The following is a 27,152-nucleotide window of genomic DNA, read 5'->3' as shown; positions in this document are numbered from 1 at the left end:
TATGGGGATGCTGAAGGCAGAACTATTTTAGAGAGTTGATTTTAGCTCTCCTGTAACTGTAGTGATGTCAGTAAGGTTTCACTAAGGATTAGTTTGGTCCATAAAGTAGAAGAAAGGATGGACACAAAGGCTAGGCTCAGTGAAGCTGCTTCACTGTACTACACCGCATTCAAGTCTAGACGGCTGCAATGAAAGCTCTTGTCTTTCAGTACTGTTGAAATTTATGGAGAACTAATCAACGCCGACAAGTCTGTAGCAGTAACATGCAACTTGTTTAGTATTTACCTGAAATATTTCTTATATGGGGATAAAGGAGTTCTCCTGGCCCGTAGCTATCCAACCGCTGCTTCCAGAGCCCTTCAGCCCCCACCGCCAACATATACGGTTCTTCTTCAGCTGATAAAGAAAACTGCAGTTGTGCACACCAACAAGAAACTAATGTATAATATTTGTATTTCAATAGCAGGGGTTCCTATTTCTCTAAAGTTACAGAAGTACAGTTAAAGCTGACCCTGCCCTAAGGAATTATGGACAAAGAAAAGCATGAAATTATCATAATCTGAGAAACTCAGAGATTCAGGTCATGTTTAAATCCAGAACAGTAAGGCGGTTTGGAACCCTATTAGATGCTTTAAAACCACTACAGGTTTGGACCTGGCCCTACTAAAGTCAGGCAAAAGTCACCCCTAACGTCAAGTTCGAGTCCAGTGCCCTAAACTGAAAGCTGTTTTCCCCACAAACATAGGTTATTATGGGTGAACTAGGTTTCAGAAAACATTCCAAAGATCTATAAATCTCAGACATCATGCACACATCCATTTCCCCTGTTACCTATGCTCAAACCTAGCCTTTTCAGCTTTTCGTGAGCCTGCACTTTCTCATAAATCATCATTAACCCTCAAGGCACTCCCCAAACCACTTCATCAAAGAAAGTGCTTTACAGAGCACAAGAGAGGAATAACACCTCTCATACCTGTTCATTTGATAGTGTATCAAATAGTGTGGTTAATAGTGTATTTGCATTAGAAAAATGTATATAAGTAGTATTAATACAGAATATACAGTACGATTATTGTAGTTGGAGAATCCTACTATAACTAAAAGCAAATTTACTTATCCTGTATTCTTCAATGTTTCTAAGACTATCCTTTTTGTGCTCCTCATTTTTCAGTCTTTGCCCAAAGCCTGGGTCTCACCAGATTGAAAGCTGGATGCATAACTCATTCTTCATTTCTCCTGGGTGACAATGCAACTCTCACCTTCTTCTAAAGTTGTGCCTCTAAATGACTCTGACCATGGCCCTTCACCACCAGGAGACACAGCTCTGACTGACACTTCATATTTTGTGAAGCTGGCTAGCTCCTTCACAGTAAGCCTAGTGTCACTAATGTTTGAAACAATCCATTCCTCCTCAGACGGATGCTGAGATGACACTTTCACATCATAGGTCCAGCTGTGCCAAGCAGATAGACCTGTGAGATGCAAACAATCATGTTATTACAGAGTAGGTGGCTCTAACAGATGATACACATTCTTTGAGAAAACTCTATGTTGGAGACTCATTTCAAAAATGCTAGTATCAGGGGAATTGGGAAAGGGATAAATTGAAAATTTACACTCGTCAGCTCTGTGACCAACCAAGAGCAGTAGTTCAATCCCCCATAAAGAATGAAGTTGGAAGAACCAAAATTTTCCCCAGCTACGTAATTTTCTTATGTTCAAAGACACATGCACAGAGGATGAAGACCATAGCACAGCCACTGATCAAAAGTCATTACATCTCTGGCATGCATTTTCTGTGTGCTATCAGCAACCAACATTACTGTTACTTCAGACCATACTTAAGATGGATCCTTGTTTAAAGTCCCTTGCAAATGACAAATGAGTTACCAACATAAATTTGTATAAATGTAACCAGACAAGCTATTTTACTGGCAAATCTTGAGTTAAATTTTTCAGACTGAGGTAATTCCACATCTTCCAACAGGATCTGCTACTGAAATCACCAAAGCCCAACATCAGGAAAAGGGAAACCAGGAAGTTATTTCTCTAGAAAGAAAACCAGTGGACTTTCAGGAAGAAACAGCTAAACTTACTGGTTCCAATAGTGTGTTCAGGTGGTCTCCAGCTGATCACAGCTTGGTCCAATCCAAATAGCACCATGACAAGCCGAGGAGGAGTTGGTATAGGAAAAGGCTGAGTTGATGTCCCATAGAAAAGCAAGTTGCCAAAGCCAAAGTACTCTGGATATTTCAAATTGCAATCCACAACATACTCATTGAAGCTAGACATCCCCATTGTAGAGACCTCCTCATGGAAAACTGCGCAGCCATCTGTGACAGTAAATGTGTTATCCTCATAAACAAAGCTCTCCGTGTTGTTAAGTGGTATAAGTGATCGCAGCGTGTGAAATTCTGAACCATCAAGAAAACCTGACACAAAGGCCTGTTCTGTTTTGTTGAAGAAAATAAGTCTCTTAGATTGGAAGTCGATCATGAAGTCTTTCAGACCACTTGATGTCACTACTGGTGAAGCTGTGGAGGCAGTGCCAGGAAAGAGTGGAAGGTTTGCTCTGTATATGCCATCTTCCAGGAGACAGAAAATATAGCTGGCCATGGAGCAAAATAGACCCAAATAACTACAGTGCAAGAACTCTGTAGATGAGTCACACATATTTTAACAGCTCAGAGATGTTCCTGCCTTTATGCAGACAATAGGAAAATGCTTTTGGCACTATTAATATACATCCTGGGAGAATTAAGCACATCACTTTTTACCTTCTGGGGATTTGGCTGGCAGACTATTGGAGAATATTCTTCCGTAATACCTCAAGTGTTAAGCATGGACATTTAAAATGCATAGAGCTTCATATTCATAAAAGCACTGAATGTCTGAATACCAAATTTCTGCATTGGAAATACTTTATCTCCTCTGCTAACACCCTAGGGAAGAAAATGCAAAAAACAACACTACATGGCATCACTCCTGTTCCAATTGTTTTGTAGTTTATTATTTGTTGCCAATTGCACTTTTGTTTTGGTAAGGCAAGTTTGAAACAGGAGCCTACAGATGACCAATGAAGTAAAGAAAATCAGAGAGGCACTTTATAGCACCTTTGACACCAAGTGCTTAAAGGAGGACACTTACCCATTATAGGGATCAGCTATAACCTTCCTAGGGGATGCCACATAAAGAGGAGTGACATCTTCAGCTGCAGTGCAGTTCTCTAAATGGCAGACATATATCTAGGTAATGAGAAGAAAAACTGGTGATGCATTTATAGGGTGTTTGCTAATGAGAAAACAATCTGACCTGAGATTCCTTCAACCAGACAATGAAATACCTCTCTCACAATCCTAGGTCCTTCTGGGCTCCTGAGTTGTCAGTCACCCAAGTATAACACTTGTGCACAAGTATGAATGCAACAAATGCATCCATGACAGCATGAAAGATCTGTCTGTCAGACATCCTCCTCTTAACTTACTAACTCTAAGCTAGAGAGAAAAGCCCAATTTGGGGAATATAGGCAAGCTGTACTTCAAAACAATCTGGCAAGGAAGGGGAAAGAGGGAAAAGGATGTGCTTTTCTGATCCTGTGAGCAATACCTTGGGACTTCTCTAATCTGCAATGGATTCAGAAATCCATGCCATCAGTCTGTTCACCTACAGCTCATTTGTATCTTTTTATAACTACTGCTTTTCCTGCTCCCTGTTCCCTGAACAGTAACCGAAAAATCAGACATGGCAAGAAGATTGCAGGGAAAAAAATATTAAATCTCCCACTAACCATTCAAGGCAACTTTCTAGTCCTTTGTGCACTAGAGGACTACAAAGGTACATGCAAAGTCTGATCATTAGTGTAACTGATGTTTTACAAGTAGAGAATCAAGTGCAGAGTTGCCATCTCCATTTTTACTTCAAGTTGAAACAGTTGTAATCTGAGCTGTTATCACTGGTATGAAACACTTTCCCTCTTGAACATCTTTTGTCAATTAAGAAAAGCGTTATAATGTCAGATAATAAAATTATCTGACCACCTTCCTGAGGGAGAATAGGAACTGAACAGGCTAGATGGAGAACCAAGTAACAGAAAGTTGCTTATATCGGGTATGAGGTGAGTGTGAAGTCATTCTTAAAAACAAAGCAGTTAAAACCAAAGGTTTTTATGTCCTAAGGAGAAAAATAAGACAAGAAGCCAGAGTTCCATATAGCCTGTTTGCTTTAAATATGTTCTGATATTCAAGCCTTTCTTCTTTTTTAAAGCTCTGAAATGTGTGAATATTATTAAAGTTAAAAAATGTATTTCTATAATTATATTTTGTGTATACATATCTATATATAAAACAGATTTTCTCATGTAAAATAAATCACAGTAATGGTTCAAATGAAATAAGAAATTAATTGAGCTCTGGAGCACTACCTTTTCATTCATGACAAAGTATATCCTCTGATAAAGCCAGTCTACTGAGATGGACGTAATATTCCCCCAGCCAGAGTAAAAGAGCATTAGGTCAGATACATCAGACATATTTGCAGCTCCTTTCACCCAGATGGAATTCCCCTCAGAAAAATAGATAACTTGCTGATAAACATTCACAGAAATTCCTACAAAGATAGGTACACAGATAATACAAGAAAAGTGTCAATTTTTCAGTTGTTTTTTCTATTTGCCTTAAAAGTAAGTATTTTTCAGTCTGCAACCCAACATCACTGGAGAAAAGTTAACTGGTTTCTCTCCTCTGCTTCTAGTCTTCTTTCACATAATAAGGAAACTTTCCCATTTGCTATGTAAGTGGCATTATTATAGACAACTGCCCTTCAGAAAGGTGATCAGATAGAATGAGAATATGCAACATGTGAACCAACTGTCACTGATTGCCCCTCTCTGAGGCAAAGAGGTGCAGCTGGCATCTCCTCACAAAGCAGCATTCACTCTAGAATTCAAGCTAGACATTATCTGTGCCACCCCTATATTATCAAAGGGTATTTAGTTAGGGGCAACATTTGTTCTCTGGCATCTTTGTGGCTCTGAGAACTTCCATAGAGAAACTCAGATTTCCACACTGTCTTGAAGGACCAAACACAGCACCAATGTAGGTAAGAAACATTAGAGTGGCAAGTAATTTCAGATAACATCATTGTCTAGGGACTTGGGCTACTAAATGGCTTGTTGTAGAGCTCTGTGCCCCAGAGTAGCTAACACACTAGCATACTCTTCAGCCAGTAACTTTCGACACTTGGTATTATTCAATTCTCCAGTTTGAACCTCTTCCCCATATTCATGTTGAGAAAATACAGTCATTAATAATAGGGAAACATCTGCTTTGGCTTCATCTTACCTCAGTTTAAATACCTACTATGTAAAACTCCAGCTCTGAAGTAGCTGCCTAGATTCAGTGAAGAAAATGTTGCACTGGGGAGTGCAACATCTCTTCTCAGTGCCTGTCGTTTCACATAGGTCATATCATGTCCTGAAAGTTCCTATTTCTCCGCATTGATGATAAAGGGAGGCTAGATACTGACTCAAGCTAGGTGAGGTGCATTCTGTCCTTGGTGAACACAGAGGTCTAAGCCGTACTTGAGAGAATGAGAGCCCAATCTGATTTTACCTGTAATGTTGTGTTGTATAATACCATTTTGCAGGCACTGGGCAGCTTCAAGGAAATATTCTGTGTATCTCTTCCTTAAAGACTGGTTTCTGGACAGAAGAAGCCATGTTGCTTTTTCCTTAACTAACAAACAGAGACATTCAGAATTAACATAGATGACTGCAGCACAGAGAACATTACTAACTCAGATACATCATTAATAGACATGCATATACACATACACACACATGTACATGTATGAATGTATTTTTACACTATCAATGACAGACTAAAAAGTAAATTCTTTGATTGTTGAGAGTGGACGGAGTTATTTGCCATTACAATGCCTTCTGACTCCTCAGCCAGGGTGAGAATGCACCACATGAATTCCACAGCATTTCCTGTAACAGCAGTGAGTCCCTGCTGAGGGGGTAAGCTGGAGTAAATGAGGCCCTAGGGATTCCTAAGGAAATGAAGGCACTAAGGCATCCATGTGACTCCCAGATCCAGCAGAAGCGGTATATTTAACCCCTCTGGGCCTCTTTGAAAAGCCCAGTCAAAGTAGAATATTGTCCCACAGAGCTGGGGAAGAGCAAGGCAAGTAAGTTTATTTCATTTATTTCATCATGCTGATCGATGACTTTTTCAAGGAACAAGTAGTTTTCACAGATAAAGATGACAATGGGATAATATGATCTGCTTCAAAGTTGATAAATTTAATTCTTTTTTCTAATAAAGTCACAGATTTTGAAGTCAAGAAGGAGCGCTTTGATCACATAAATGATTGTGTGATTCCGTGATTCTATAAGTTCACTTTGTGCTTATACAGGCCTGAGTAACTTACATTGAAGCCTCTGCAGTAAATCCATACCTTCTGTCTGGGCTATGCATAGATCTGGGAAAGACAGCTAGTCTTGCTTCCGAAAATCTAGCACATCTCCTGCTAAACTGATTCACATGTAGTTACTTTTTAAAAAGTGCTGCATTATTTCAAGCCTGAATTTGGCTAATTTCAGTTTCCAAACAATCCTCTCCTTCCCCCCTGCCCCGCCCCCCCCCCCCAAGTTTAAACAGCTGTCTGCTGTCAGATGTCATTTCCTCATATGGGTATCACAAGACTGATCGAATGCTGTCTTCAATAATTCCTGGATAATCTGCATAGATTGAGCTGCATGTATTTCTCACATGATGCGCACACCACAAGTCATTTCGGTGATGATGTCTCCAGGGCACAGTACAAGTACAATACATTTTCTTGCAACCCAGCCCAGAGACCAGATTCTTCTCCTGACTCTTCCGGGGGCTCAGATCTACACAGCTCAGTACCTGGTGCAGTAACACCATTTCTGAATGTGATACATGAGGAAGGTTTGCTCCTGTTCATGTTAGCACAGACAGAAAGCACATACCAGTGCAATTTAAGGGGAATAAACTGAGGTTTTACATGGTGACTAACAAGGGGAGGTGGGATCGTTCCCCACCCCAGAAAGGTTTTTTTTGTGGGGGTTAAAGTTGTTTGTTTGTTTTCTGCCTTAAATTGATTGGTTGATAATTGCCTTGACTTAATGAACAGTCAGATGTACCAGTCTGGACATTTCACAAATGGTTCAAATGTTTACGGCTCAGGACCAGCCAACCCTAGAGCAAAACCTCTGTGGAGCCTCCAGACAAGAACGTATCAGTGTGTCTGAGCTATTAGAAAAAAAAGGAAGTCGTAAAAAGAACCAAAGCAGTTTTAAGTTCAATTTCTCTAATAAATAGCAGAAGACTGGCAATTCAGAGACAGACTTAAAGTGTTTGCTAGAGTTGGAGAGTTTCCAGGTGTTGACAACTGATTTCTTCAGGAGGAGGACAGCATCTTTTGTTTTCCTTTCTGAAGATACATTTTGATAACATTGGTTTCGTTCTCACTTGTGCTCTATTTCAACATGTACATTTCTCTGGCAATTAATTACTATTTCTGCAGTTCTTTGAGTGATACCTATAATGGATCATTGCTTTAATTATTAATTAATTAATACAGTAAAATAAATACAGCCATGAAAGAGCAACAAAAATTGATATGATTTCACATATTTGACATGAGATAACTGAGGATGTTTTAAGAAGTATTTCACATTAAGTATTTAATATTATTAGAATAAATAGATTTGTTTGTCAGCTGTTAATGTCTCATTTAGAAAATGGAAGCATCTCCTCCCAGTCACTGCCTCGGACCACTGAGGTGTTTTTCATCTGTAACACAACTCAGACCAAATTTGTTTGGGTCTACCAGCATCTCAAGTTATTACCATGTGGTGTAGCTTGATAATGTCCACAACTAAAAAACAGGACCCTCTCTGATATGCTATTGACTCCTCAGTGAACAACTCCTTGTCATGCGGTGTTTACAGTCTAAATATTATTCTCTTCTGCCAGGTACATGGCAGCCCAGCAAATGTGACTTTGTCCCCAGGAACAGACAGTGATAAGGACACTGCTACTCTTGTACCTTTGGATTCTGAGGTTGTGATGTTGGCTTCGGCAGGGGGTCCAGCACCAACCTCATTTACCGCCACAATCCTGAACCTACAGTAAACCAAAGAAATAGGTTTTGGTTTGCAGGTTTCCTTTGAAAGATTGCCTGAGTAACATTTTATCAAGGAGGGCAGCTGCCAAAAAAGTGACTTTCAGAAAATGGCTATTTAAATATAATGCTCTGGGAAATTCATGAACCAACCCGAACCCAAATTCCCCGAAGGTGGGACAACAACAGAATCTTCTAAATTAAAATGCAGAGTGGGGTTTCAGATTCAGAAGAGCAACTCAATTTAATTTCAAAGGAAGATCAGTATTTACCAGTGCAAGCAGAATGCAGGCCTTTGTGTTTAATAAAAATGAAGGAATTTTTACAGATGCTTAAAGGACTAGGGAGGACTGCTCTATCATTCCCTGAATGTACTGAAAACATGCCACACAAGCTCAAAAAATGAAAAATGGCAGCTAAGAAAATGCAGCCTACGGGCCCTATATCAAATTGCTTTTCCTTCCTCCCCATTTGACTTCCACATAAGCAGCCAACTCATCTGGAATAACTCCATTATTTCAAGGAAGGTACTCTTGCTTTTGGCAAAAACATAAACAAACTGTGTAATTGTGCAGAAGTGGTGTTTAGGCATACCCGGTACCATCTGGGAAAGAAGCGCTAAAGCACACTTCACCATGTTAATTATCTCTTCCTTTCATACCTGTAAGTGTTGTTTGGGAAAGTGGAGTAGAACTGAAAGCTATGCCCTCTTGATGCTCTCAACAGTTCATGATTCTCACTGGTCAGGAGCAAGTTATATCCAATAATCAATCCATTTGGAAAAAGTGGTGGAGACCAACTAACTTCAACAGTGTTTGGACTTGAACTCTGAATATCTTTAATGACAGGAGCTGTTGCAGGAGCTGCAAGAGACAGAAATAACTGACTATATATAACATCAATACTGTAAAACAAAAACATCTGACTCTGTATATAACATCAATAGTTTTTCTTTTTTTTAGGTACATTTTTAGGTTTCATACCTGTAATTCATTTATACTAATAAATATGATTAAGGACAGCATAAAATTTCAGCAATGTTGAACTTTTTTTAGTGTCCTGAAAAATGTGTATTTCAGTCGAAAAATTAATGTGCATAATTACGCATAAAAATATCCAGTGTGCCCTCACAATTTTGACCATGTACTTTTCTGTGCACGTTTTTAAAACTAAAAGCAGGAAGCAGCCCTAAATCTTCTAGTTCATACAAAAAAAGCCTGTAGTATTTCAGTTTGGTCTCCTGCAGCTACCTAACAGACAATGTAAACATCATTCTGGAGATTAAGCATCAGTGTTTTCTGTGAAAAGAACAAGGAAACCTACATGTTTCTAATACAGTCCTGAAAGATGCAATTAATAGTGCAGTTCATTACCTCCAAAAGCATGTGTCCGGTAACTGGAACTAGATGGAGAATGGAGCTGCAGCTGAGATGTAATGATCCAAACTACTCGAAACACATATTCTGTGAAGGCTTGAAGGTCTTTGACAGTATATGAAGTTTCAGATACTACCTAGATTAATGCACAGGCACAATAATTTTTTTTCCCCCATCTGCAGCTACTGTTTAGGATGTTATCAGGGAAAAAGAGGTCTCATACAACAACAAATCTATTTCAGGATACAAAAATGCAGCATCCTAAGTTTAAATAAAAGGAAATTCTGGGTGCTATTTTCAGCATAGACTTTTATTTGCCATCCTTTTAGAATTTTTTCTCTTCCGTTTTCTTCAGAATACACTACCAAATCTAAACAATGAGCAGATTAATAGAAGGATGGATGCAATATAATAGTAAATTCGAAGAATAAGGTAAAAAGCCTAAAATAATAGCATATTATGGGCAATGTATTTTAAACTGTTGATACATATAATACAGGTTTAATATCCAAAGGCTCCTAGTTACCCTTAATATTTACTGTCTGAAGCCATTGTTCCCCATTATTTCACAAGAACTTCCTGCCTAGCAAATTATCTTTACCTTTGTGACATCTACTTGCCAAGCTCTGTAATTTGATCTAATAGAAATGATGGCAAGATAACAAGTGTATAGTTGATGCAAAAGAACATAATATAAGAATAACCATACTGAGTCAGAACAAAGGTCCATCTAGCCAAGTATTGCATCTTTGACCAGAAGTAAAAAAATTTCTCTAGGAAAGGTATAAAAAAAAGCCGACAGTGATATTGCTCCCAAATACTCTGTCTTGGCATTTTATAAGCATGGCTCAACAAGAAACAATGACAATATTTATATTTAGTAGAACTCAATTTTTCTTCCATTAATTTGTCCAGTCACTTTTCAAACCCCATTTAGTAAATTTAGCAATTTTAGCAATTTTAATATTTAGGAGTTTAAATTTAGTAATTTAACATCCACATGTGCCAGGAAGCAGCTAAACATAACTACACATTCTGTGATGAAATGCTTTCATTTGCTAGTTTTGAACCTGCTACCTGATAGTTTCCATCAAGGTCCCTAGTTCCTGTGTTGGAGGCACTAGGGAAGAATTGTCCACTTCTCAGCTTCTCCATGCTACTTATGATTTTGCAAACCTCTTTCATGGGCTTAACATATTATCCAATGTTTTTTCTAAAATAAAATCAAAAGCAGAGAAAAACCTATTTCCTTTCAAAGTATAAGGAAGTGTCCTTCTTTACCTCTGTGTACCTCCAGTCTCCAGGGAGATGATTGAACTTCCACTGGATAATATAGTTCACCCCAGAGATGTTAGCTGGCTTCCACCCTAATGTGACACTGTGGCTTCCAATGGTAGAGGCAAATGGCGCGCTAGGTTTGTTCAAGAAGTCTGAGGGGAAAGACAATACACCAGTAAGAAAACCTTTTCATGGCAATCTCTGGGCCTTGAGGGTAAAAGCCTATTACCCCCACACAACTGAAAGCTGTGAAGCCAATAAAACCATAGAAAAGAATGTATTGAAAACATTGCTGAATAAATCACATGACATTTTAAAGACAGTTTGATAAGTAAGCCTGAACTGGGCCAAGTTCAATGCAAGCAAATGTGACTACAACATTGCACTTGTATAAATGCACTTTTAATTACATTACATACAAAAAAGGTACTTAGTAAAATTTTGATTAAATTAATTAGAAACCTAAAAAAGGTTATGGGAGACTTCTGAAGAGATTTTCAAGGGGCCTATTTCAATAGCACTGTATTGGCCCAATTGTTCCTACATAAGTTGCGAGAGCTTTTGGCAATGATTTCAAGATAGCAGACAGGTGAAGGATGAGTGCTTGACAAAGTATCATCTTAAACAGTTGAGACTGGATTCAAAAAGTCTCATGTCCATGAAAGGGAGGGGAAAAAATGTTTTACTATAAGATAGAGTTAACTTTGTTGTACTTGTTAAAAGAAAAAAGCAAAATGGTAATTTTCTGATGAATGGAAACACACAAGACATTTTTAGGTTTTGAAAGAAATCCAGATAATAGAACTAGACCATAATCTTAAAACTCAATTTATCAGTTTTTGAATTGGACAAGACTCTATTCAGACTTACTCTGTGCTTCAACTCCATATGCATCCTCTGCACAGCTACAGCCAAACTTACAGGAAACTGTCTGTGTAGGGTACAGAACTCACTGGTTAGTTTTGTGTAAAGGCAAACTTCCTCCTAGAATTATGCAGACACATTTTAAATACGTACAAATGCTGTGGACATTTTGAATAAAACAAACTCTGTGGAAATCATTACATTCATTCCAAAAAATAGTAGTACCAAAACCTCACACCAAAGAGCTTCCTGAGAGCCTTTCCATCAATTCACTGGGCACTGAATAAGGTTTTCCTCCTTACACACTGTCCCTTTGTGGAAAGCACAAATATGGGGCTACATTGAAGCTAGAAATAGACTTCAGTGACAACCATGGAGTTAGGAAGTAATGGTTTTTAACTCGTTAATGATATGCTCCATATGTTGGATTTCACCCTTTCCTGCTTCATGTATTCATTCATGTATCCTATGAATGAGGCACATTCTTACAAAAGTACTTCCAGTGAATTTTCAAAATAGTTGAAATTAGTAATTTATAAGAGCAGCAATGCCTAATCAACAGTTCCTTGTTAGTAGTTACTTCTAGTACAGTTGTGTCTACAAGGTGTAAATATAACAAATACCCCAGAGCAGTGGGTACCTCACAGTCACATCCTGAGAATAGAAAATTCAGTTTAGATAGGGAACATAGATAAAGCGTTACCCTGCTTTATAGGTAGATAACTTAAGAAGAGGTAGTAACATTTTCCAGGCGGATTTCAGTAGCATAAAAATTACATGCAAGACTGAGTCTCCTGGAAAGCCATAACTTTTGAGAAGTGATGGTTTGAGCTTTTCTAGACAGGCATTTTATTTGGGCTTGTTGTATTTTGCCAGTTCACTCAGCCTATAAAAACTTGAAGTTTGCTTCATACAGCAGCCACCTTTCAAATGAGTAACCTTTAGATCATTCAGAAGCAATTCATTATGTTAAGTGAGCAAATGTTTTTAATTGGTCTTCCTGTGATTCTAGGATATATACTTCTGGCACCCTATGGAAACTAATAAGGCATGTTATTGCAGACAACACAGTTGCAGCTGAGACGGATTTAAAAACTTGCTTAGCAGTGTATTTCTATATACATTATCTCACATCTAGGCATTCAGTGCCAAGTGCAAGTACTTGAAAAGTTTTCCCAATGTTTTCTTATTCAGAGAAATAAAATACTCCCAAGTGAATTACCATGACTGTTAGCAGGCAAAGATCCGGATATTAGCAGATGACAGTTATCAACTGTACACTGGAGCTTTCATTTACAACCAAGATTTGTTTAGTTTGTAGGGGATAGTGTCCCCTGATTACGTGCTGATTCATAGTGCCTTCTGCTTCATTTAACACAGACATTTCTGACCATTTGTTTTTTCTCATGTTATTCTTCTTCTGATCTTTGTCTGAACCATAAATCCAATTTTTGCTTGAGGTAAGAGGATTACTAAAGCTCCTAGCCTTAGAAATTTTGAGGGAAATTTGCCATCTGCTGTGCCTGAAAACAAGAAATCCTCACATATTCTCCACTGATCAGAACTGCCCTTGTATGAGCCAGATTCTGCTGCCCTTTCTTGTGAATATTCGCACTGAATTTAGTGGCACTCCCCTGTTCCTAGGTGAGAGGTAGAATCTAACAGGAGCAATACTGCTAGATTTCGGTCCCAAGGTGTAGCCACATGACACAGCTGAGCCAATGCCAAAGGGAATGACACAGTCATACTCCGCTCCTTTCCCCTGCAGACTGCAATGACCTGATCCTCTGCATGCAGTGACCTGGTGCTCGCCTGACCATGTGGGGAATCAAGTCAGCCAGCTGATCCAGTAGAAAGATAATCCTGCAAAAGCCCTTGCAGAGTTAGTGAATTTAACTGGCATATTGTGTGGCCAGACAAGCAAAAAAAAAACAAACACCAAAAAACCCAAAACACTACAATAACAAAAAAAAAAAAAAAACCAAAACCTACACTAATTCTGTGTTTCTACAAAAATAAGTTGGTTATTTCTTGGACTGTTCCTACACTCCAAAACCTACTTACCATATTTGTATACCTTTCACATGGTCACAATTTTGCAGATTTAAAAGCATTAAAAAAAATCAGTCTATTCAGTCGAATTTCCAGTTCACCAATGAATTTGCATTCTACTCAGGATTCCCTCCAACTCCTCTATCACCTGCTTGAAGTGTGTTGCCCCCATCTGGGTATAACTTCCATACTGAGGTCTTAGCAGTCCCAAACACAATCCTGCAATTGTCTTATCCCCATCCCATCCTACACTCTATGTTCATGCTAAAAGAGCCCCAGAAAGATACAGTCTTTTTAGCTGCACTCTATTGCCTCTGTCACTGTAAATGCCAGTCCACCTGCAGCACAGACCAGGCACTCCCCATTTGAGATCTTTTTCTAAAGGGCAACACATTGCCCCTTACTGAATTGCATTTTACCTCATTCAGTCTCTACCCAGCCAAGAGTGTGTTTTGCCTTCTAGCTCCCACTCCTTTTTTCCACTTCTCACCAAACTGATGTCATACCAGCTTTAATAAGCATTCTCTCTGGATCATCTTTGACGGCATTAATGAAAAACTGGATAGAACAAGACTCCTGTAGGAGCCTAGAACATAGTTTAAATAGGTCTGTTCTGTGTTCCATACCGGTGTGATTAGTCTGCTTTCTTTAAAGCAATATTCTTTGTTACACAGCAGGTTTAAATCCAAACACATCTTTAGCCACCATGCTGGAAAGAAAGGATTCAGGTACTTAACTCATTCTTTAGCTTTAGGAAGCACAAAACAATCACCTGTATTGATAAGTTTGTGTATCTACATTGTATTTCTTAGCACTATGTGGACATAATAACTGCTGAAATCACATTTTTTATTATTGCTCTGATAGCATGTAACTTACCTCACATGCTCTAGTGTATGTCTTGTTCTGCCAAGAAGAAAATTAATAAAATATGGGATTAGCATAGAGTCACAGAGTGTTTCAAACAGATAATATCAAGTAATTAGAAGTTTCTTACAGTGAAAGTACACTACAAAACCTTATCACCGGCAAATAATGAAAAAAGGCAAACCCACACTTGATAAACCAGAAAGTCAACATTAAAAATGATGCCAAGGTTAAATGAGCTTCAGGTGTTCAAGAGGTCCAGAAAAAAGAGCAGTTTAAAACTGTAATGGCAGTTGTCCCAGACCAGTGCCAATACTCATCCATCTGGTTTAGTAAAAGCAAGAAATCTACCTAGTAAAGACCATGTGCTTCATTTACATCTGCATACAGCTCTGAGACAGACTCCAGTAAATTCCTGAAAAGCTCTAGTTCTTTCTCACATTTTGAAAAAATGAGTGAATGGTTGAGCTTAATGAACTGCAAAAAGTCCTCACATTTTGACAAACATAATGAAAGCTTTTGATATTACAGATAACTCCCACAGCAAGAACTAATATCTTCCCAAAAGAGAATTTATAAATGCAAGGAAAGAAAATAAGGATATTACATCTTTTCATAGAAACACTGCTTTGGTTAGGTTTCCCACATCTGCCATTGGATAAGGTACTTGGTGGACTGGAGACAAGTGCAGCAGAGCCGAGGCTAAGGCAATACTCACACATTTCAGTGGGCAACTGATTTGCACTGTGGCATTCCAGAACTGACATCCGTTCATGCACTGCAAAGACAGATGGTAGCTTTAAAAAGGACTTTGAAAGCACTTTTTTAAAGAGAAGGGATACTCCAATGCTGAGGGTGAAGAAAACAGTTCAATTTCCAGCTACACTAAAACATTCTGCATGACCAAGTCACTTAGCTCCTTCTCACCCTGGTTCCTTAGCAATAAAATAGGCATTTGCAGCACTCAAACTCTGTAACAAAAATATTAAATATACCAAAGATCATAGGTACTCATATACTACAGTAAGTTATGTTATATAATGCCCTCCTTAATGTAAAATCAAATACAAAGCAAAAGAAAAATAATTCTTTGGGATTGGTTTGTACAAAACAGTAGATGTTCAACTACCTTTTCAGCTCTAGTAAAGACATTGACACCCCTGCATGTACTGAGAGCACCAAAAGGACTGCAGGACACCTAAGCAGATTGTGACTATCAATCACCTGGGGAGAGTGCTCAGCTTTACATAGGCCTTGGGAAAGGGCTGATGCATAGCTTCAGGGGCAGAAGGAGACCTGGCTAAGACAGTTCTTGTTCAGTCTTCCTCTCAGAACAAGTCACCCAGCCAGCCATGATGTGCGTGGCCAGTGCTCCCGCTCTCCGAACTTTATTTTACCACTTGCTCTCCGTGGAATAGTAACAGAATGCAGTATACAGCTCAGCCAAGCACCGTGGAAAGCCATTCAACACAAGGCCCCTGCCCTCCAACAGGCAAAGCAGTGGCTTTAAAACCATGAGTTTTCAAAGATGTAGTAAATATTATGTGGTTTGGATTTGATGTTCAACCTTTCTCGCTTATTCGGTCCCATCCGCTTTTTAGTGGTCATGTACAGTTTTCTTTTTAAAAGGAAACTGGAAGGAAACAACTCTGGAAGAAGGAGACTCTGATATCAAATATTGCAAAGCCTCATAAAAAAAAAACCAATAAGACTTGATAACGCTGAACAAAGATACACAGTAACCTAATAGCTGAGTCAACCTTGCTATGTATTTTCATGACACACAGCCATTTATGGTCCCAGCCTCATAAATGACCCAGCCTTGTTAAATACCAGGTGCTGAGAGGCTGCTTCCCACTAGCCTCTGTGAAAAATATTAATGACTGAATTCTCCACTACTCTTCAAAGAATATGTATAACCACCAGCTTGAATTGTATTCGAAACCTGCACTACAAGAACATCAGCTAAAGTTCTCACAAGAATGCTCCTATGGAAAGCTCATGTTGAACTAAAGACACCACCCACCCCCATAATAGACACAATCATTTGAAGTCCTACAGAACTCTAAATTTTCAACAATTGTCATGTTGTTTTCTCCCATCAAATCACTGAGAAAACAAAATAAACTACTTAACTGTACAAAGGTAGCTGAATAAAACAATCTTAATGATTTGTATTTTGGAGGGAACACCAGTTTTGAATCATTTTCTCGAAAACTTATGATTTGTAGATCACAAATGTGAACATGACTGAAAGCAGAGATCCAAACCCTTTACACATTCTCTTTAAACAAAAAAGATAGTTCTGTCTTTAATAATTCAAGCCAAGTCTAAGCACACAACCTACTGACTTATACCAGACAGGCAACTGTGCATATTTACATGGAGTCTTTGATAATATGATCATTGTACCCATTTTATTCAAATAGCAGTAACATAAAATGTCAGTAATCAATAAAGTAAACCATTACTTACTGCTCCAGTGATGTCACTAACATTGCAAAGGCTAGTAATTCCAACTTCTCCTTCCTATAAGAGAAATACATACAATTTTACAAAAAGTCAATTAATTGATTAAAATATATTAAAACATTTGTTTCTTGCAAAACAAATTTTCTTCAACTAACGATTCCTCATTTGAAGAAATTTATTGTTGACACACCAGTAGCTCCTCACTTGAGACTAATTTCAGAGTACTGTCAAACAAAAACATTGACAGAATCAGTTGGCATTAATTAAATTATCTCAGGTAGGAATTTGGCTCTCATCTCCTGATTCTGGTTCACTGAGACAATAACAAATGCTTCATAATACGTTGGGTGTTAATTGCAAAGCCAGGTGGCTTTGACCTCTTGGGAGCAGAAAGACCTTCCTTCAAGCTAAATGCCTTTTGTCTGGTCTCCTTTTGAAGGGGTTTTATGCAGCCATATGGTGACTGCTCTTCCTCTCCTGCTTTAAAGTACTCTCAAGCTAAGGTGCCTGTTTTTTCACATCATTCAAAGTGTGCAAAACCAGTCACCACCTGTGAAGTGCAAATGATTTGAGGATGTATCTAACAACCTTGGAGAAGCTGAATGTTAGGTCCTAAGTTTTGTCCAGCAAACAGGTAAGAGCACCCTTAATAAAACAATTCTCAGGAAGAAATTTTCAGCACGCTGGGCACACCATGACAATAGTGAGAATCAAAGGTGTCACAAAACAAATGTGAACACAATAAGTAGACCGGAGGCAAAAACTAAGATTTACAGCTCTCAGGCTCCAAGATTATGTTTTTCTCATCTGAATTCCTTACATAATATGTTCACTGAACATGAATGCGATTTACCTGTCTTTCAAAGCTGAAAGGAAGAGCAACTTATTTCTTATTCTGAAATAATTTAGGCTTAAATTAAAGGATCCCCATTAAACTTATAATTGCATAATAGGCTTCCATCAGAGAAGGCAATTAACTCTTTCACTGGTGCAAGAGTTAGAGATAGTTCTAAAGGAACTGTCAGACAAATGTATGAAATAAAATGGAGCTGGTGACAGTCCTCTGCAGTAGGTTTCCATAGTTGGTTAGCCCCAAGGTACAAAATGTCCTTTTTACAGAGCAAAGGTACATGGTCTTCTAAACAACATCAACATTTCAGGCAAATAGAAACAAGGATGTAACTCCTTAAAGTCTCATGAAGAATTACTGTTTGGATTTGAGAGGTTTTGCTTATCTTTGTTGTGCATCAGTAGAAGGAAAAATAATAACCATTAAAAAAAAACCCGTAAGATTAAGGATCCAACCACCATCTTTAATACTTAAATAAATATCCACAATTTAAAGCATAAGCGACTTCAAAAAGAAGCTGAAACTAGTTCAGGATAATTGTGCAAGCCACACATTCCCAGCCAATTTCTTGTGAATTTACAGTTTTCCTAGATCTATATAAGAAAAGTCATAGACTAGACAGAAACTGATAAGTAAAGTGAATAAACTGAAAGAAGAAAGGTTTCTCTCCTCCACCCTTCAGGGTCTTCAGTGTTTATAGTAATTTCAGGAGGTGTTGGAACATAAGTATATAAAGAAAGTATGAAACGAACACCCATGCAATCTGGTTAATGGGATTTCTTCCTTACCAGTATATTTATACCTTACCAGCACTATTAAACACCAGGCAGGCAGGCTGGCAGCAGTCTTGTGGCTTTTTTTTTTCTTTTTTAAAATTGGTTGGAAACCAAAGTCCTAAGGTACTAACAGACTGACTCCTGTTCTTACCTCTGCTGTCAAGAGTGGTTCCAAAGAATGTTTATCAATATGGTGATAGGTGCTTTATATATATAAATATAGGTTATTTTTATAAATAATATATATATATTTATTTATATATAAAAATTGGTTTCACCAATTCAAATGTTAAACATTGGTTCTCAAACTCTGCTTTTACTCAGATACATTTTTAAAAATAATTTTGAAAAAGCTGATTCGTAATAGAAAATTCTTACAGTGCTAACAACCATCTATGTTTCAAAATATTAAGTACAGTTTTTCAAAACTTACCAGGTTACTTGTACATAAGTTTTGACAATCTTTTGAGAAAGTACAGTACACTGCAGAAATCCATGCACAGCAAAAAGCAGCAAGTATGTTCAGCAGGGGATCCCACAGGCAAGTGTTCCTCATAACTTAAGCAATTTCATCTGTCAGACTGATTCTTTCCTTGACTTGGCCATACAAACTCCTTTTAGTCTAGATGACGGAGACACAACTGAAATTTGTGCATTTCAGCTTGTTAAATATTTTTTAAATCCTTGCTTACTCTCTGTTCCTTCAACAACTTTTCAGCTTCCTGGAGCATTTGTCTCGAAATTGCACAACATCCATTTCATAGTTTCTTATTAAACCACTGAAACAAAAGAGTTGACCAATGAAAGTCAGCGTATCTCCTTACATAAATATCATTAACGTAAAATGGAAACTAAGTGCAATGCTTTTAATCAGGTGCTCCAAGCAACGCGGAAACAGGGAAAGAGTGAGAGAAAACTGTCCTAATCCTCATTTCTACTATGATAAAGTATTTCTAAATATTTTCAAGTGGATACCACTAAGAGAATTTGTTTGTGATGATGAATAAGCTTGTTAGAACACTACAGTTCATATCAGTCAATAAAAAAATGTTAATTAATTCTCTACTTTAATGACTGTTTCGAAATGTTCCATTTCAACATCAAAATACTACTCACAACAGACCCGTCTGGCTTCTGGTGCAACATAGACACAAACTACCCAGAGCCATGCCAGGGGCTCTCTGCATGAGTGGTCACAATTGTATTAGTAAGTTTGCGCCCATATCGTGGAAAAAAATTGAAGCTGATGCATAAATCATGTACCTGATTTAGAAAGAGATGAATCCTACATAAGGAGACTCACATTGAAGAGGTCAGTGGGAATTCAAGTTTAAGTAACATCCAGCTCCCCATCTGTGGCACATCTCTGTTGTACTGGCAGAGCTATTCACAGCATCATTCTGTGAACTGCAGTGGGAAATCGATCCAGCTTACCCATATATATGTAGATATAAACAAATGCTATGTCATTTTTGTGCATGTGTATTATGCATTATAAATAAAATGTGTTATTTTATAAATAACATAGCATTTTGATGATCAGCTTAAGCTGACACATCCTGTCATTGCTGCTTAAAGAGGGGACCTGCTTTTCTACCACACCTTCCCAAGCCCTACTCACTTGCCAAGCAAACATTCCTGCAGTCGTGCAGTAAACCAGGCTGAGAATCTGGTTAACACTAACCCAGCAACAACAGAAGTGAACTGGTTAGCATTAACCTGATGCTGTTTTCTCTGTTTCAGGCTGCAGCACAGCCCCCTGTGCTGCTGTTCCCATGCATGGCAGGTAAAAGGAGCTAAAAGCACCATTGCAGGAGGAAAGGGTAAGTTAAGTTGGAGAGAGACAATGGATATTGCCAAGCATGTGGCTCAAAGGTGGTCAGAGAAAGGAAAGGCTTCCTTTTCTTCCACTTGGGAAGCATTTGGGGGGTTCTTTGTGCATTATCTCACCCTCCTCATCACTACTCAAAGGAACTCCTAGATAAGAGTAAGACTCATCTAAGGTAAGCTTAGCTTTCAGCTACACAGGTGAGAGGGAGTTACTGCCCCATTTGCTTGACACTTCTTCACTCCAGAAGTCCCTACTCCAGCCTACCAGCAAAGCTGCTCAAGAGGGAACTTCTTAGCTCCAGCCAAAATAAGCCAGTTTATTCTGACTACTTAAATAGTAGCTCTTTGCTAATCCAGCTCACCCCAGCTGAAGAAGCTTTGTCAGAGTTCACATGAGCAGCAAAACTGAAGAGGAAGTTGGTGACAGGCAGATGTAGGCTGCAAGTTCTTCCTGAGGCAGAGCACTTTGTGCTTTGGATAGATATTTAGGAGATTTAGGACCCTCAGGATGTGGTCTCTAGGGCTAGTAGGTCTATACTAGTAAATTAAATGTACCCACACCCATACCCTAGCAGATGGCATGCAATAACCCACAGCCACACTTCAAAAATCACTCATACTCCAAGAGATGATAGCCACAACTGAAATACCTATGGGGAATGGTTCCTAGCTTTCAATATATTCCAAATTGTTTCTGGAAATGATTTGCACTAGTGCTGATGTGGATCAAAACCAGCCAGGGACAACTCTAACAGTTTAACAGTTGATCTATGTGGTCACTTAGGATTAAGGGCATGGATTTGAATTACTAGCTTATAAATAGCCCAGGTAAACAAACACGTCTAAGTTCAATGTTTTAAAAAAAAATCTTTTAATTGCATTGAATTATTCAACACTTTTTTGGGGTTGATTGGGTTTTTTTAGTAACTCATTGATCATTACAACGTTTTGGGTCTTGTTTGGGGATGTATAGAGAAGAGCTGGGGCGGGGGGGGAGAAAGAGGGATCAAGTTAAGATCCTGGTGAGAAATGTAATCAAGATGCATCTGAAAATGTTGGCATTTGGCTCTTAGGGCAAGGAAATTTGGTTACTATCAAATATGTGTAACTCACCCTTTATAACTGGAACATTTTGCTATTACTGATGCTGACAATTCACAAGAATTCACAAGTGAGCATTTGCACACTGATATATGTGTAGTACAGCATACATTGTACAAATGAGCTCTAACCATTACTGCAATATAAACAGTTAAAATAATAATATTAAAGACATTATTCAAATGAACAACTGCTTTTATAATGCAGATTTTTTTCTTAGCCTTCCAACAATGTTTTCCACCAGGTGTCACTGTAACATCCCATAAACCAGCACCTTCAAAGGGAAAAAAAGCACCGAACTATATATCCTTTCTCGTTTATGTTCCTTATAACACTCTCTGAACAAACACTAGCAGGCACCTGAGTCTTTGGATTTTTCACCTGAATTTCAGGAATTCTTAAAAAAGAGAGTATTTATGGGCTTTAGAAACTGAACTTTAAAAGGAGGGTTTGTAAAATCTGTGAATGAGGGAGCATTAAGTATTACTTTTAGTAAGTTCATCACTTCCATAAAACTGAATCCTGGCAGAGAACTAGGGATCCAAATTCTGTGAGATATCATTAATAAACCTTGTCCTTTATACCATAGATCTACCTACAGAACACAATTTCCTTCATCCCGAAGACCAGCACAAGGAGAGGATCTGCAAGGGAGAAGACTATGAATGAGGAGAAAAATAGCAGTGTAGTGAGTAGAGAAAAGCAAACTCTTATTACAATTCCCTACATGCACAGCAGTATTTATCAGAGCACCTCACAAACTACGGATTTATCTTTCAGACTCCTTTGAGAACAATAGAAATATATACAGACGATCAGCCCTAATAGTAATGAATATGGGCTATCATATCTTGGGGAGAAACATGCACTTTATTACTGCCAGTAAAGCAAGTAATTAACATCTCTATACCTGAAATCATCATGATTCATAAAGGCAAATCTTTCCTGTATGTGGACACACACATGACTGTGCATATGTATACATGAATGGTAAAATGTAAGCAGACTAATGAACTAAGACACAAAGTTTTAGGTCTCCCGCTGCACTTACAGCAGAAGACTGAAGTTGTTGCCTCGAGGTGTGTTGGCAGCCTCCTCTATTATACAGCCCAATGCACAGAGACAAGGTGTTACCTCTGCAGCCAAAGAGTTCAGTTGGGAAGCATCTTCTGGGCTGCCAGAGGTTACAGCCCAATGCATAAACTCATGCCAGCTTCAGATTATTTTAATACTCCAGAGCAAAAGCTCTATAATTTCAGGGCAGCTCCAGGAACCTTGCCATGCCATCATCCCCGCCCCAATGGCAGCAACCTCCATCAAAAAGGTAGGCCAAGAAGCTCAAGGTGATACCCACTCCAGCAATTTAATTTTAATCTGTTCCCATGTGCAAGTCAGGCACCTAAAATCTCATTAAATGAAAGACTTGACCATGCACCACCATTTAAATACTCTGTATGTAGCTTCAAAAAAACACAGCACACAGCAGCAATTGGAACAACCACAAAAACAGAAAAGGGCTGAGGAGGCAAGGAAGGGAACATCCAAACCCCCCAGATGTCTGTGTCTAATCTGGACTGTTTGTGTCCAGTTACATAGCACTAAAAATTCCTTGAAGTTACACCACATTCATGAGTCCTATCTAGATGGAGGGAAAAATTGGGAGAGGTGAGAAAGGAGAGACTGTCAATCCCACAGCCAGCCTACAGGGCACAGCAATGAAAAGGAAAATCTGTTTTTACTTATGAGTTTCTAACCCCTTTGTCTTGGGGGAGGTAGCCTTGAAAAGATAGGCTGATGTGAAGCACTCAGTAGCGGTGATGGATTTTCACTCTTTTCCAAAGATCACAGATTATTCTCATTTTCCCTCCAGCAATGAGCCCTCATTAGCTTTTGACTGCCTCAGTACAAGGACCCTAAGGGCAAAAAGCTTCCCTCCACTGCCCCTGCCTCCCTCCCCTTTTATTTGTTAGTGCAACTGCTAAGGCAGCTGTTTGTCTGGCAATAGCATCCAGTCGGTCAGGGAGCACTTTGCACAAACAGAGGGAAGACGGTACAAGAGAAACCCCCTGGAGTCTGGCTCAAGATTTATATCTATCTCTGCAGATTAGAGAAGTGGGATTGAGGAGGGGGGAGAAGCAGGCTGTTAAACTGGATCAAATTGGAAAGACAGTCATGCATGAGATACTTAGCTAAACCAGTCAGGAGACAGGGATTTGTTTCTATTGATCTGCAGTAATGATGACTGGAGAAATGTCTCATTAAACGATGTACAATGATGGATTTCAGACTAGGCAAATTTGAGCTGTGGAGATTAACAATGGCAAGAGATGTGAAAACTAGACCAGGGCAGAAAACATAAGGAATGCTAAACGGTAACATGAATCTATAAATATGCTGCTAAAATCTAGAAAGAATTTATCAGGGCGTACTAAACTATGTTTGTGTAATCCTTTATGACATCAGGGCAGAAAGAGAGCTAGCACAAAATGACAATAAAACCCTGGCTGTTAAATAAAGCTTGCATTGCTTTTTGTATTGCTTTAAAGAGGATAGGTTGGCAAGGTATTTGCAAAGCTCTTTAGCGACTTGTTCAACTGTATTATCTATTAGGTATCATCTGCTTGTTACTAATCAAATGTGCAAATTTTTTTTTTAACCTGAAATTTGAAGAAAACTAGATTTCAACATGCACAAGTAGCAGACAGGGCAACAGTATAAGTGTAAAATGGTCTGATGCAGCATGTCTGAAGAGGACTGCATGGAAATCATGTGCGAAGGTTTTTAGAGAGGAACAGAAGGAAAGATGATTGCATACTGCAGAGGGACTGACTTATTGCTCTGAGCACGTACATCTGTGTATAAGACCTTATGAGGCTAAGATCAGGAGGAAAAGACAAAAGAATCAGCAGTAATGTAGATTACATGATCTTTGCAGAGATCTTCAGAACAGTCAGATGCCCAGCCTGCATAAACATCTTCCATAAAAGGCTTTACCTCTAACACCTCCTGGTTTCCATGGTATTCCAAAATACCTGAACATTTCATCTCCCAGTAGTTTCATAAAAATAAATTGCTCATCCAGCAATCCAGAAGACAGCCCATCTGCATGGATTTTCTTACAGCCAGAGAAGCAACAGTACCCACCGTGGAGACAGGACTTAGCAGAGGCTCGATTTGACCATTTCAACCACCTGCCTGGGAAAGTGTGTTGCTGGAGTGCTGCTTGGATGTACTGCTCACCAACCTTTTGACAAATACCTAGAGTTTCAGTCTTTCTCCCCTAAAAGTTCCTGTCCTCCTCTCCTTGGCTAACCAGTGTCCCTGGGCACAGGCACTGCTGCTGTACCACAGGAATAAGTAGTTCCCTTTCTCCACACAAGCAAGAGCAAAGCCACTCATAGGACGAAAAAAAAAAATTAAGCAAGTTTTCTAAAATATTTTTGAGCCTCCAACAGACAAAAACAGGCTGGTTGCAAACAGCTGGAGATATGTCTGATCCCTTCTCGTTTGAAGGGCAGGGAAACATCCCCTGGGCAGACCATACTTAGCTGGGACTACTGACATGGGAAATCCTGGGGATGGTAACCCAGCAGGTCACTTCCACCCACATTAACGGGTAAAAAGGTACATGCTGTGAGAAAGCCAACATTTTGTCTCGACTCACTAATGTGTGCCAACACCACAGGCAGCCCAGCTGACTCTTCAGGTTTTATCCTGTAAGAGTTTCGAGTCCTCCTGGAATACCATCAGCTGCTGTGACTTAAGAAGTGGCCTTTCCCCACCCTGACGGGCAGAGGGGAAGGCCTGACCATGCCTCCACAGCCCCCAGATCTGGATCAGCCCTGTTGAGAGGTGGCCAGTGCTGAGCCCCACGACCGTGTGCCTGCTCCTCAGCTCTGGGGAACTTGGGGCTGGGTGCCATTGCCTAAACAAAGGTTGCTGGTGACACCCACACTGTTTTAGGGTATCCCAGAGGTTCACCCCGGGCTAGTGGTGCCTAGGCACCACAGCCGGGGGCCCCCCAGGGCAGGGCCCAGCAGCCAGGGCCTGTCCCACCCCCAGCTAGAAGCAGGGCAGCCAGGGGCACCATCCGGCACTCCTTGGGGACAGAGCTCGATGTGGGCCCGTGGCTCAGCAGGCAGGGCAGGGCTGTGGGAGCTGGAGACCAGCTCTGCTGCGGTGTGGCTGGGGCAGAGGCTGACATGGGCCGTGGGCAGGTCAGGGAGCCCTGGTGGGCCAAGCAGGGACAGCCAGGCCCAGGGTGCCCTCACTGCCTGGGCAGGCAGGTGTCACCCCACAGCAATGAAGACCTCTGCCCTTCTGGACCAGCAGCTGAGAGCCAGAGGGTTTATCCAAGCATCTCAAAAGGCAGCAGGTGCCTTTGTTTAGGCCACCAGACCAAGCTTGACATCTCCATTGACTGCAACAGCAGTCACTTGAATTTAGATGAAATTTGATTTCAAATTAATGCTTTAAAACAGCCTGAGAATTACTTGCCCTGAGATGTGTGTGCTGCCCCTCATGCTGGTGCTGGCATGCTGTCAGACCCATGGCAAAGTGGTCATTTGGGTGTTGAACCAGCTTTTACTTTTCTTTTTCTGAGCAAATTTCCTTCCAGCTGAGGGAATTTTCCTTCCTGAGGAAGTTTTCCTCACCAAGAAGTCAGGTAGATGCTAGAGCGAGCAGGGGGAAGGTACACAGAGCTACACCTGAACACTAACGGTGAGGGTGCACACCAAGGCTGACAGGTTTTATCACTCTGTGAAAGACAGCAGCCCTGACATTCCCCTCCCTCCTTTCCCCTTCCCCCCATGTTTCCAGAATTCAGTTTCCACTGCCCTGTGTAAAAGTATGGTCATTCACCATTGCACCAGCTCTGGTGCTTTTATTATCCTCTACTGAGCTAATTCAGGCCCCCGACACAGCAGAAAGCCATTCACCTTGTTGTCAAGAAAATGTTCTGCTAGCTCAGGAAGTTGCGTTGGCTCAGCACAACATCAGGTGAGCACCAGGAAGAGGGGAAGTAAGGCTGAGAAAGGGACCCTTTGACCCGGTGGGTTTGAACCCTCACTCTAACATGTGTTATTGTTAACTAAATTTAGGTCTAAGGATACATCATTTTCCCTTAATAGAGAGAAGCCTGGGGAGCGGGGTCGGCTGCTCGTGTTGTGTTTGAACGTGATCTTGCACAACAGAGCTGTGACCTCTCTCTGCATTACAATAATCCAAATAATAAGAGTTGGCCTTTAATTGTGAGCACATCTGGACTCCCCAAAGATTTGCAAAACAATTACATTCTTAAGCTGTAATGACAAACACTACCACAAGGTAAAAGCAGGCTGACAGGAGAAGCATTAAACAAGAGATGTCATACTGGTTCATATGTTACAGTCCCAAGATTAAAGATTTATATTGCCTTATAAAAGTATATTATTTTTTCCAGTATTACTTACATGCACAAACACAAGCACACACATGCCTCTTCTAGTGCTGAAAGGACTCAGTGGAACTCACAGAAGAAAGGAATGCACC

The 27,152-nt window shown here is 39.7% G+C and overlaps 1 protein-coding gene across 1 annotated transcript in view; it reads right to left on the bottom strand.

Moving 5' to 3' along the window:
* Positions 1-27,146, bottom strand: part of ROS1 (ROS proto-oncogene 1, receptor tyrosine kinase) — an 80,004-nt gene extending 52,858 nt beyond the window's left edge. Inside the window, exons 1-15 of the mRNA XM_080389549.1 lie at positions 19,123-27,146; positions 17,067-17,120; positions 15,310-15,369; positions 14,604-14,630; positions 11,679-11,739; positions 10,812-10,960; positions 9,528-9,666; positions 8,816-9,017; positions 8,080-8,156; positions 5,610-5,732; positions 4,421-4,605; positions 3,148-3,245; positions 2,097-2,608; positions 1,260-1,472; positions 286-396 (exon numbers count right to left, since the gene is read on the bottom strand). Of these exons, the coding sequence (XP_080245675.1) occupies positions 286-396; positions 1,260-1,472; positions 2,097-2,608; positions 3,148-3,245; positions 4,421-4,605; positions 5,610-5,732; positions 8,080-8,156; positions 8,816-9,017; positions 9,528-9,666; positions 10,812-10,960; positions 11,679-11,739; positions 14,604-14,630; positions 15,310-15,369; positions 17,067-17,120; positions 19,123-19,245 (2,134 nt within the window). The 5' untranslated portion in view covers positions 19,246-27,146. The remainder of the gene's footprint in view (positions 1-285; positions 397-1,259; positions 1,473-2,096; positions 2,609-3,147; positions 3,246-4,420; positions 4,606-5,609; positions 5,733-8,079; positions 8,157-8,815; positions 9,018-9,527; positions 9,667-10,811; positions 10,961-11,678; positions 11,740-14,603; positions 14,631-15,309; positions 15,370-17,066; positions 17,121-19,122) is intronic.
* Positions 27,147-27,152: the final 6 nt, after the last annotated feature.

This window comes from Falco punctatus (assembly GCF_963210335.1).
Source record: "Falco punctatus genome assembly, chromosome: 5".
NCBI lineage: Eukaryota > Metazoa > Chordata > Aves > Falconiformes > Falconidae > Falco > Falco punctatus.
Note: the sequence above shows the minus strand (reverse complement) of the source record. Positions and strands in the feature narration are given on the sequence as shown.